This window comes from Bos taurus, chromosome 1 (assembly GCF_002263795.3).
Source record: "Bos taurus isolate L1 Dominette 01449 registration number 42190680 breed Hereford chromosome 1, ARS-UCD2.0, whole genome shotgun sequence".
Classification (NCBI taxonomy): Eukaryota; Metazoa; Chordata; class Mammalia; order Artiodactyla; family Bovidae; genus Bos; species Bos taurus.
In genome coordinates, this window is record NC_037328.1 from 68672536 (window position 1) to 68685548 (window position 13013).

At 45.4% G+C, this 13013-nt stretch overlaps 1 protein-coding gene across 20 annotated transcripts in view; it reads left to right on the forward strand.

Moving 5' to 3' along the window:
• KALRN (kalirin RhoGEF kinase) overlaps nt 1–13013 on the forward strand; it is a 692240-nt gene that overhangs the window by 238598 nt on the left and 440629 nt on the right. For all 20 annotated transcript variants that reach the window (XM_024991355.2, XM_024991361.2, XM_059886080.1 and 17 more), the window contains exons 4-5: nt 3776–3968; nt 7976–8488. In XM_024991355.2, the coding sequence (XP_024847123.1) occupies nt 3776–3968; nt 7976–8488 (706 nt within the window). The remainder of the gene's footprint in view (nt 1–3775; nt 3969–7975; nt 8489–13013) is intronic.

Genomic DNA, 13013 nt, shown 5'->3' on the forward strand with positions numbered 1-13013 from the left:
CCACAGTCCGTGGCACAACAAGCACATGATAAAAAGTTCCTTACCCTCCCCTGGCTATGCTTTTTGATTCAAATCACACAGAGAAAACACTTTGGTAGATTAGCTATTTTCACAGAGAGATGCCAATTAGGTTGAAAGTGAAATTGTTAGTTGCTCAGTCATGTCCAACTCTTTGTGACCCCATGAACTGTAGCCCACCAGGCTCCTCTGTCCGTGGGATTCTCCAGGCAAGAATACTGGAGTGGGTTGCCATTTCCTTCTCCGGGGGATCTTCCCGTCTCAGGGATTGAACCCAGGTCTCCCACATTGCAGGCAGATTCCTTTCAGTCTGAGCCACCAGGGAAGCCCAATTAGGTTATCTCTCAGCATTCAGCCTCTGGGCCTCTTTCTCCATCTCCTGAGCTAGTGAGAACTTCCTAGAGAGTATTAGTACCTGATTTCTCTTTTAGTTGTCAGAAATTATTCATTAACAGTGTGTGAGCTGTTACTGATGACCACATTGAAATCTGGGATAGTCAAACTCCAGCTCTTGGTAGCAACACTGACTCTTTGTTGTTAGGGATGGGGTTTTCTCATGTCTACATAATTATGGTAACAGCGACGGGGCCTGAGGAGCTGGTAAACAAGGAAGTCAGTCATCTCTAAGAGAAGGGAAGACCCCCTATTACTGTGCAATGCCTGGCCTAAGTGGGCATGCAGCAAATGTGAGTCAGACTAGGGCTTCCCTGGTAGCTCAGCTGGTAAAGAATCTGCCTGCAATGCAGGAGACCCCAGTTCAATTCCTGGGTTGGGAAGATCTCCTGGAGAAGGGAACTTCTACCCACTCCAGTATTCTTGCCTGGAGAATTCCATGGACTGTATAATCCGTGGGGTTGCAAAGAGTCAGACAAGACCAAGTGACTTCCATTTGCAAATGAAGCTAAGCTCAATAAGAAATGCCATTAAACTGAAATAGAAAAATAGTTAAAAGAAATGATCAGGTAAGTCACAGAAGAAATTCTTATAGGTCAATAAGCTATAGCCAGTAAGCAAAGAAATGCCAATATAAATGTAATACAATATTTTTCTTAGAAAATTGGCAAAGATTTAAAAAATTCAATAATCAGTGCTGATGAGGATACAGTAGTCGGGGCAGGGGGTACACTTATGCTTTGCTGGTATACATGTAAATTGATGTGCCCTTCTGTAAAGCTGTAATGAGAATGATTAAATAAACTATGGTGTAGTTACAAGATGGATTTTGTGTCATTAAGTAAGTAAGTATTAGTCACTCAGTTGTGCCCAACTCTTTGCAACCCCATGGACTGCAGCCCACCAGGCTCCTGTGTCCATGAGATTTTCCAGGCAAGGATACTGGAGTGGGTTGTCATTTCCTTCTCCAGGGGATCTTCCCAACCCAGGGATCAAACCCAGGTCTCCTATACTACAGGCAGATTCTTTACTGACTGAGCTACAAGTGAAGTGAAGTCGCTCAGTCCTGTCCAACTCTTTGCAACCCCATGGACTGTAGCCCATCAGGCTCCTCCATCCATGGGATTCTCCAGGCAAGGATACTGGAGTGGGTTGCCATTTACTTCTCCAGGGGATCTTTCCAACCCAGGGATCGAATCCTGGTCTCCCAGACTGCAGGCAGACGCTTTAACCTCTGAGCCACCAGGGAAGCCATTAAATGTAACCATTTCAAAAAAATCTGAGACATGAGAAAAATTCTGTGTTACAGTGAAAGGTAGAACACTATAGGGTATGAAAATTACATGCACAAAAAAGGCTGGAAGGAAATAGGCCTGAGTATTATACATCCCTATCATTAGTATCTCTTATACAGATCTCTGAATATTTTAACTTTTCTATGATTAGCAGGTGTTTTCTTACAATGGGAAAGAAATTCTGCAATTTAAGTAAAAGGTACATTGCTTTCATACAATAATATAGAATTACGCTGGCCACTTACTGACTCAGTAAATGTCAGAGTAGGAGAAGTAACTGCTTTCCTTTGGGATATAGGATTTGCGGAGAAACAGAAGGCTCAACCTTCTTCCTTGCTGAGTCTAATCCTTTGTGTCAACAAGAAGAAATGGAAAGAGTGTCTGTCCTGCCTGGGGAGTTTCCTGTATAACTGGGAGGCCCGATAAGCTGCCTTGTGCTTGAGACATTCACACAATTGCAAGAGCTGTGGTCTCTTCAAAAGTCTGACAAGTTTATCACTGGTTGAGATTCGAGAGTGAAGCCTGAAACAGAATTTTGTTTCCATTTGTAGACTAAATCCTCCAATTGTAGCCTTACCTCCAGTAGCAATAAGTGATTAGTAGCTGGTGGTACATGACTGTGGAGCATGCAACATGCACAGGGCTTTAAGCGAGTACAGTCTGCTGCTGCTGCTACTGCTGCTAAGTCGGTTCAGTCGTGTCTGACTCTGTGCGACCCCAGAGATGGCAGCCCACCAGGCTCCCCCGTCCCTGGGATTCTCCAGGCAAGAACACTGGAGTGGGTTGTCATTGCCTTCTCCAATGCATGAAAGTGAAAAAATAAAGTGAAGTCACTCAGTCGTGTCCAACTCCTAGTGACCTCATAGACTGCAGCCCACCAGGCCCCTCCATCCATGGGATTGTCCAGGCAAGAGTACTGGAGTGGGTTGCCATTGCCTTCTCCGGAGTACAGTCTGGGTAATAGAAAATTAAGACAAGCACCCTAAGGAAATGTTACACCAGTATTTATACAAACATGTGAATTAACCAAAGTCTGTTTTGAGTTAGATAATAAATACGTAGATTGAATAAAGCAAGAAAAGCTCCCTAACTACCAAAACATAGAATTTATTCCAAACTGAGATGTTATAACCATTTTGACTTTCTTTTTTCTTTAAATTATTAGGTGTTATAAAGTCCAAGTGTTTAAATAAGTTTGTAGCATCATATTGATTCACTTAGTCTGATTAGTTTTCAGTTTTCAAGTTGGTCACTGTCATTTCATCTTGCGTTAATTTCAAGAGTAGTTCCCCTTACTTAACTTCCTGAAATGTGCCTTTTTATACCCGACTCTTGTAATGGAAGTGTGTGAGACTATGGGACCACATCCACTGTTCTAATCAGTCCCACCCTTGGCCATTTAAGAGTAATTGGCATACCCAACAATTTGTCAAAATTGACATACAATTTGAACTACAAGTAATACGTCTTAAATACAGTGGTGTTATCAATACCTTGTGTACCATCTCTAATCAATTGATAGAATCAGCCTAGATCCCTTTTTTTGAAAAAGATTCTTTGGCCCAGGTTCGGTTCAGTGGTAAAGCATTCCAGTGGCTACCATTGATGTGGGCCTGGGGAAGGATAGCACTCATGCCGAGGACTTTCCATTTCAGATCTAAGGGCAGCAACATCCCTGTCTTTAGAGAGCTTGTACAGCATTCAAATGGAGAAAAGATGATTCATCCCAGAAGCAAGAGAGGGAGACAAGAATTAAAAGAAACTCTAACACAATAGTGAATGCTGAAACCATAAACGTCCCAACAAGTGCAATTGACTACAGGGAAGGCTGAGTTATTTGCTAAGTGCTGGGAGAAGCCAGATGCCCTTGGTCAAATGAGGTTAATCGCAAAAGGTTTTCTGAGGCAGTACATTTTGAGTTACATTGGAAGACAGCCAGGAGACCTGGTGTGAAGTTGGAAGGTTGGTCCAGATTAAGAGGAATGCAGGTTTCCAGATGCTTTTCGACTGTGTACTGCAAAGTCGCAGCAGCCCAGAGTGACCATGCCTGCCCTCTGACCTCCCCACAGCGAGGACGTGTGCAAACGTGGCTTCACTGTCATCATCGATATGCGGGGGTCCAAGTGGGACCTCATCAAGCCCCTCCTCAAGACGCTGCAAGAAGCCTTTCCCGCTGAGATCCATGTGGCCCTCATCATCAAACCCGACAACTTCTGGCAGAAACAGAAGACCAACTTTGGCAGCTCCAAGTTCATCTTTGAGGTGAGGCCGACCTCTCTCTTAGCTCCTGTTTCCTCCCCTTTCTGCCACCCACCCATTTCTCACCTGCCCTTCTCCACCACCCTAAAATCCCCAACATGTCAGGGACTGGCTGATAATTCAGGATTCCTGGGTCACTGTGGCCTTTCCAGTGAGATTCTCAGAAGGGAGGAGAGGCCCACGAGATTGTCCCAAGGGCACAGAGTCTTTAAGCAGTCCTGTGTCTACTGGTGAGTGGAAGTCAGAGGAATTGTTTCTGGGGGCAACCTTGTAATTTGGGTCAGATGCCTTAAAAAGAGTTTATATCTACTGATCTTTTAATTCTCCTTCTAGGAAAATGTTTTTAATATAAAAATTAAAAATAAAAAGGTGAATAACTAATAATTATAAACAAACAAATGTCTACAGGGATATTCATCACATTGTTTTTTGCAGTAATATACATACATATGTATACACACATATTTACACATATACATATATATACAAACATATGTATAGTTTGTATCCTAAATATCCATTAATTATGGCTACATTAATACACAAGTACTATAAGGCCATTAAAATCATATTTAGAACAATAGTGTCACTGAAAAATGTGCCTGATATATTGTTTTTCTAAAAACAAGTTATAAGACAGTATTAGCAATATAATTTATTTTTTTAATTATCTAATAGTCTAATCTAATTCTTTTTCTTTTCTTTTTTAACTTTACAATATTGTATTGGTTTTGCCATATATCAACATGAATCCGCCACAGGTATACACGTGTTCCCCATCCTGAACCCTCCTCCCTCCTCCCTCCCCGTACCATCCCTCTGGGTCATCCCAGTGCACCAGCCCCAAGCATCCAGTATTGTGCATCGAACCTGGACTGGCGACTCATTTCATATATGATATTATACATGTTTCAATGCCGTTGGTTTTAAGTGTATAGTATATGGAGAGGAAGACTGAGAAATACATGAAAATGGTAACAGTGCTTTATTTGAGGTGGCTGGAGGAGTGATTTGATTTTCATGTTTTTCTACTTTCTTTTGAGAATTTTGTATTACTTTTACACTCAGAAAACATGTTGTTTTTTAACTAGATTTTTCTAGAGGCCATATGAGTCCCCTGAGAGCCTTTAGTGACAACATATTAAAGCAATGATTTAGGAATCTTTGTTCCAGCCAAATCCGAGCTGTTCCCCCTTTCTGGGAACTTTGCCCTCATCTGCAAGAGGATGAACCCTGAGTACAGTATGTGTTCATGTTGGAAAGCAGAGCTGCCCTTAATCTATCAGTAACTTCCCATTCCAGAGGCTTGGCCCTAGGGGCCGGGAGCACCTGTGTGTGTGTGTATGTGTGTGTATGTGTGTGTGTGTGTGTGTGGAGGGGGGGTGGCCCCAGTAGGCTGCAATTTGAGCACAGCAATGAGACCAGCTGAGAGGCAGTTCTCTATGTAAATAATATGAGAAATTCAACTTGGTGTAAAAACAGTTAACTCTCATCTTCCCCAGCACTAGGAGTCCTGTAGGGAAATAAATGCTTTGTGTATTTTGGGTTTGTTTATATACAGAAGCAGTGACAACAGGCTTATAAATTTATTAGTTGAAATGACTGGAAACAATCTTTCCAAGTCTTCAAACTTGTGCTTCAGCACAGCTGCCCAGCATTTTCCATCTCCCTGCATCCGCTTCACCCCAAGTTGAGAAAGCTGGTCTTTACCTCCTTAACCATGAAGAACAGGAGAGAGAGCTGGGAGCTTCCCACTTGAAAGAATGCTTATAAAGTAGTGTTTCACAAAGAGCAGATGAGGTACTTAGTATGCTGCTGCTGCTAATTCACTTCAGTCGTGCCCAACTCTGTGCGACCCCAGAGACGGCAGCCCACCAGGCTCCCCCGTCCCTGGGATTCTCCAGGCAATAACACTGGAGTGGGTTGCCATTTCCTTCTCCAATGCATGAAAGTGAAAAGTGAAAGTGAAGTCGCTCAGTCGGGTCCGACTCCTAGCAACCCCATGGACTGCAGCCTACCAGGCTCCTCCGTCCATGGGATTTGACAGGCAAGAGTACTGGAGTGGGGTGCCATTGCCTTCTCCAGTACTTAGTATAGACTGAGGCAATAAGTGCTAAGAGATGAGAGTCCTGGCATTTTCAATGGCAGATACTTAAAGAAAAATTGGTGAATGAAATCATGGGAGACTTCCCGGAAGTGGTAAACTTGGGGCCAAATTCAAAGGGGGAAAGTGCTCTAAAAGAAGCCTTCTTGGATTTAATGCACAAAGTCCCTAGGGATCTTAGATGCAGATTCTGACCCAGCAGGTTTAGGTGGGGCCTGAGATCCTGGATTTCTAACAAGCTCCCACGTGGTGCTAGTGCTCCTGGTTCCAGGGCTGCGTTGTGAGTAGCAGGGATTTGGATCTGCAGAGGTGTGTCACTGGTTGCACATTGCTGCTGCTGCTAAGTCGCTTCAGTTGTGTCTAACTCTGTGCAACCCTAGAGACAGCAGCCCACCAGGCTCCCCCGTCCCTGGGACTCTCCAGGCAAGAACACTGGAGTGGGTTGCCATTTCCTTCTCCAATGCATGAAAGTGAAAAGTGAAAGTCAAGTCACTCAGTCGTGTCTGACTCTTAGCAACGCCATAGACGGCAGCCCACCAGGCTCCCCCATCCCTGGGATTCTCCAGGCAAGAACATTGGAGTGGGTTGCCATTTCCTTCTCCAATGCATGAAAGTGAAAAGTGAAAGTGAAGTCGCTCAGTCGTGTCCGACTCTTAGCGACCCCATGGACTGCAGCCTACCAGGCTCCTCCGTCCATGGGATTTTCCAGGCAAGAGTACTGGAGTGGGATGCCATTGCCTTCTCCGGGTTGCACATTAGGAGCTTTTAAAGCTACCCATGCCCAAGTTCCAGTCCAGGCCAACTAGATGAGAGTTTCTAGGGACAAGGATTTGAGCATCAGTGTTTTCGTAAACTTGCCAAGGGGCTCTGATGAGCAGTCCAGTTTCAGAGCCCCTTTCTATGTCTTTGGAAGGAGATAGAGGGAAAAGGGAGAAGAGGAGGAGATGCTCAAAGATCAGCTAGACAGAAGGGCATGTGCATTTAAGGGCTTCAGAAAGGATGAGCGCTATCCCAGTGAGCGCTAACTGGGTCTGAGCATGCGCTGACTCTGTGCCCTAGGCACTTTACACACAGCCCATTATTATCTCCATTATACAGTGGAAGGAACAGAAGCTCTGCAAACTTGGTTTACCTAATTTGCACAATTGTTAATTGTAGGGTTGGACCTTGGATCTAGATATTCTCTAGTTGCCTCTCCTTCTCCAGGAAACAGAATCAGGTAATCCTGTAGGAAGGAAAAGATCTTTCTTGGTAAATTAGAGTGGTTTCCTGTGCCATCACTTGCTGCTCTGCGTCCCAGAGACAAACCTTCTGCACTCTACTCTCTAAGAGCTTGTAGGGGGCTCAGAGAAAATGGGGGGCCCAGACTCCCTGTCCCCAAGCCCTGTCTGTTCTCTGCACCAGAGAAGGGCATCTGCTCGTGGACAGATACAGGAAGATCAACTCTGAGACCCTTGCAGCTCAAAACTGACCCTCACTGTTTAATCCACCCATGAGGATAGGATCCTGGGTTTTAAAGCTATTGAGAACTAGGCCCCTGGGACTAGATTCAGTCTATTCTCCCAGCTTCTAGCATCCTGTTGTGGTGGACTTGGGGAGAGGAAAATGAGGACAGTAGGGACATAAAGACAGTCATTCCTTCAGTGGCAAATGGTGGCAGGTGAAGAGACTTTTTGAACCAGTCAGCTAGTCTGTTGAAACTACTGACCTTGGCTGATTGTGACATCTGATCAGGAGGCTGCACATTCTCCCACTTGCCCTTTTCCAGGCAGGGTCTGGTCATTTTCTAGATGTATCTTGGCCTTTCCTCTTGACTTTCTCTTTTCTGACCACGGCTCCCCTGGGGGTCTTCCCCAGACTTGCCCATGCATCACTGAGTCTCCCTCTCTGTGTCTGCCCATCCCAGACAAGCATGGTGTCCGTGGAGGGCCTCACGAAGCTGGTGGACCCCTCCCAGCTGACGGAGGAGTTCGATGGCTCCCTGGACTACAACCACGAGGAGTGGATCGAGCTGCGGCTCTCCCTGGAGGAGTTCTTCAACAGCGCCGTACACCTGCTCTCACGCCTTGAAGACCTGCAGGAGATGCTGGCCCGGAAGGAGTTCCCCGTGGATGTGGAGGGCTCGAGGCGGCTAATTGATGAACACACACAGCTGAAGAAGAAGGTGCTGAAGGCGCCTGTGGAGGAGCTGGACCGGGAGGGGCAGCGACTGCTGCAGTGCATCCGCTGCAGTGACGGCTTCTCAGGGCGCAACTGCATCCCGGGCAGTGCCGACTTCCAGAGCTTGGTGCCCAAGATCACCAGCCTGTTGGACAAGCTGCACTCCACCCGGCAGCACCTGCACCAGATGTGGCATGTGCGCAAGCTCAAGCTAGACCAGTGCTTCCAGCTGCGGCTCTTCGAGCAGGATGCTGAAAAGGTAGGGGCGTGCCGGCCAGACCTGAGTGGGGCTGGGGTGGGGGCACACACAGATACTGCTAGTCCAGCTTTTTAAAGCTCCCCTCGTGTAGTGTTTATTATGCATCAGGTACTGTTCTGTGCACCGTGTGTAAATTAACCCATTTTAATCTGTCAGGAGTCCTACGAGGTAGGTATGTTATCATCATCCCATTTTACAGGTGAAGAAACTGAGAAGCTAAATATCTTGGGCAAACTAGGAGGTGCAGCGTGGCTGCAGACTCCACACTTTTGCACTGTTGGACACTGCCCCTCTTGGGGCGTGCTGTGAATGGGTCCAGCCGGCCGAGCAACAGAAGTAACAATGGTATTACCAGCCGCAACATGACTTAGTGATTATTGCCCTGCACTATACTTGACTATTGACAAAGCACTTCTGCATACAGAGTCTCATTTAGTCTATACAGTCCTTTGGCCCTTTGAGTGGGTGATGTTGGGTGTTCTTTGATCTTGGGGCTACAATAGTAGCTTGACATGGGAATCTAGCTGTCTTCCATTTGAAGTCCAGGGCTCTCTTCCTGCCATACCACTTTATTTCTGGAGGTTTTTCCTCACTGCTGCACATTTTCTCAAGCAAGATATTTTTTCCAGCAGTAAATTTTCAAAGCTTTCCCCTTATCAGTGAAAAAGAGAAAAGTGAAAAAGGAAAATACCCTATAGTGCCTCTTTGCTAAGGATGCAAAATATCTTCTCTAGATGCTCTCTGAGCTAAAGAAGAGAGTTGACTGCTGCATATACTTTTAAGAGGAGTGAAAGGGGCTCTCTTATCAATTTTCTGGGAATAAAATTTAAATATATAATATCACTAGTAGGAACACCATGACTCTCAGTAACCTGTGAGTCTTACAGACAGTGTCTGATATAATAGTTTTGTGTCTTTTAAGAGCCTATACTGAAAATGTCTCTAGGTATTTTAAGTGATGAAATCAAGATACAAAACTATATAATTATGATCCTAGTTTATATAGTAAGTGTGCCAATATAGGTATAGCTGGAAAAACATTCACCATTAATAGTTTTTATTTCCAGGGGCAAGGATTATGATTAATTTTAATCTCTCTGTGTAAGTTTTCTGTGCTTTCCAATCTTTTATAATTTATAATCAGATGAAAATCAATACATATAATTTTAAAAGAGTGCATGACCCCTTTCTACAACAGAACTTTTAAACATCATTTAATCCAGAGTTTGGAAGAGATAGAAGTTTCTTGCACAACTTTTGGAGTTTCAAGGTTTCCTCTGCCCTTTCTGAGGACTCTTGACCCAGTGGCCAGGCAGCCTGAGTCTGACCCTAGCCTGGCCTGGGCCTGAGGTTTGGAGCACATGGACTGCAGAACCCCCTGCTCATATCCAAGTGAGAAGAAACAGCAGGTCAGGAGCCAGCTACTCTGTAAAGCCAGAGCCATGTGTTTTGGCCTCTGTGACCAGTGTTGGAAAGGTCTGGAGCATTTCATTTTTACTTGAGATTTTTTTCTGCTCTGAGGTAGGAGATCTGCTTTGCATCCTGGCCTGGGTGCCTGTTTCAGGGAGGTAGGGGACTTGGGTCTGCCTAGATGTGTTTGAGTTTGAGGCACTTCACGGCATCCTTCAAGTTCAGGAAATGGAAAGCCTAAAAGGGCCCAGACAGTGCCCATTTACAAAACAAAACAGCATAACATGCCTTACCACAGAAGCCCCCAGGTAGAGAAGGCTGACCTAGAGTCAGCCTAGTACCAGGCAGCCAAGCAGTAATGCTGCCTCACAGTTCATGCTCACAGAATTGTATGGTGTATTATTATTCTTAATTCATATGGAGGAAATGGAAGCTCAGAGAGGTACAGTGGCTTCCCTAAGATCACACTGCCAGTTGGAAAATAATTATTGAAGTACAGTTATTAAAATTCTTAAAGTATAGCAACTTAGGTACTTCTTTCAGTTCAGTTCAGTTCAGTCGCTCAGTCATGTCCGAATCTTTGCGACCCCATGAATCGCAGCACGCCAGGCCTCCCTGTCCATCACCAACTCCCGGAGTTCACTCAGACTCACATCCATTGAGTTGGTGATGCCATCCAGCCATCTCATCCTCTGTTGTCCCCTTCTCCTCCTGCCCCCAATCCCTCCCAGCATCAGAGTCTTTTCCAATGAGTCAACTCTTCACATGAGGTGGCCAGAGTACTGGAGTTTCAGCTTTAGCATCATTCCTTCCAAAGAAATCCCAGGGCTGATCTCCTTCAGAATGGACTGGTTGGATCTCCTTGCAGTCCAAGGGACTCTCAAGAGTCTTCTCCAACACCACAGTTCAAAAGCATCAATTCTTTGGCGCTCAGCCTTCTTCACAGTCCAACTCTTACATCCATACATGACCACAGGAAAAACCATAGCCTTGACTAGACGGACTTTGTTGGCAAAGTAATGTCTCTGCTTTTCAATATGCTATCTAGGTTGGTCATAACTTTCCTTCCAAGGAGTAAGCGTCTTTTAATTTCATGGCTGCAATCACCATCTGCAGTGATTTTGGAGCCCAGAAAAATAAAGTCTGACACTGTTTCCACTGTTTCCCCATCTATTTCCCATGAAGTGACGGGACCAGATGCTATGATCTTCGTTTTCTGAGTGTTGAGCTTTAAGCCAACTTTATCACTCTCCACTTTCACTTTCATCAAGAGGCTTTTTAGTTCCTCTTCACTTTCTGCCATAAGGGTGGTGTCATCTGCATATCTGAGGTTATTGATATTTCTCCCAGCAATCTTGATTCCAGCTTGTGTTTCTTTCAGCCCAGCGTTTCTCATGATGTACTCTGCATAGAAGTTAAATAAGCAGAGTGACAATACACAGCCTTGAAGTACTCCTTTTCCTATTTGGAACCAGTCTGTTGTTCCATGTCCAGTTCTAACTGTTGCTTCCTGACCTGCATACGGTGGATAAAAATAAAAGCATATTTTTTTTCCTATTGAAGTCTACGATCCCTGAATTCTGTATGTGGACTCTGTTAGGATCCATGCTCATGCCTTAAAGAGAAGTGTATTTGCTTGCATATTTGTGCACGTGTGTGTGTGTGTTTGTGTGTGTGTGCATGCGTGCGTGCAGAGGAGGCAAGGAGGAATATCAAAAAAACAACGGAGGGAGTGAAAGGCTGATAGGGAAAAGGCAGCCCAGGAATATTTTGGTATTGAGTCAGTGGTGGAAATGCTGCTCAGGCTTGACCTAGCTGCCACAGAAATGTGCTGGGTGAGGGGCAGGGGAGAAAAATAATCCTTTTAAATTGCTTCAAGATTAATTTAAAATATCTGTGCAGAACTAAGTGCCTCAGCCCTTGACTTATTTGGTGTTTTGGAAAGAGGGTGAGGAGGATGGTGGTTTGGGTAAGAGTTATGTGAGCAGATCCACATCTAAACAAGGGCCTGAGGAAATAGTTACTGCATGAGCCACGTCTTAGCCTCCTCTCTGGTGGGAGGCTTGTTGGAGGCCTCTGACTCCAGATCTGGGAAGCTCTTGGCAATTGGAGGAGTCTGGTGATCACCCAGCTTCTATTTTTATAAAGGGGTGGACGCGGTCTCCTCTCTGGCCCTGTGGGTGACAGCTTGTTTCCCAGGCCTTCAATAATGGCAGCACTTCCCATTTGCCAGCTGGCCTTGAGAAGTGAAACCACCCCTCACCACCTTCCCCTGACCTCTGCAATGACCCCATGCATCCCTCATCTCGGGGGTGGCCATGAAGGAGCCATTTTCTCTGCCAATTAAACATTTAGGGAGGAGGGACTCTGTTTTACAGATAATTCATAAGGCAGGCCACCCATTCATTTAATAAACGTCTGCTGAGCAGCTGTCATGAGCCCAAAACAAGGCACTTGGATAAAGACGAGTGAGCCAGAATTTCTGTCTGTCAGCAGCAGGTTGTCATCAAGTCCTATTTATTACTACTTATGTCTGCTGTGTGCACCCCACTGTCCTAGGCACAGCCTCTGTGATTAAGGAGTTCTTAGAAAAGGGAAATATTGCAGCTCAGAAATGACAGGAAAGCCTTAATGAGCCATTTGTGGGAGGGCTGGGTAATTCAGAGGTGATTCGAGTAACACAGAACGCATCTTGCTGGAAGATGAGCACCACTGCCTGGGCCCTGTGCCCTCTGGTCTGTAACTAATGGGCCTGTCCTCCACTGTGTTCACAGAGCATGGTCCAGTCTCTCCTCATTAGCCAGGCACAGATTACGACTCTCTTTGCAGCCCTGTTTCACAGCTATTTGCCCCACTAGCTGCAGTGGATCCTGTGTGATGAAGATATCTGCCCTGCAATCACATCCCATTACTGGAGAGAAGGGAGGCCTCTTCCCCATTAGGGGGAAGTTTGTAAGAGTCATTAAGTAGACTCATGGTAGATGCCTCCTTGGAAAAGAGAAGGGTGGGTACAGTTACAGCTCAGTGGAGTGTCTTCCTTAGCTCCCCACTTTTCCTGGATGCCTAGGGTACATCTTAGAATGGTAGAATTGGAAGAGATCTTGAGATACAAGAG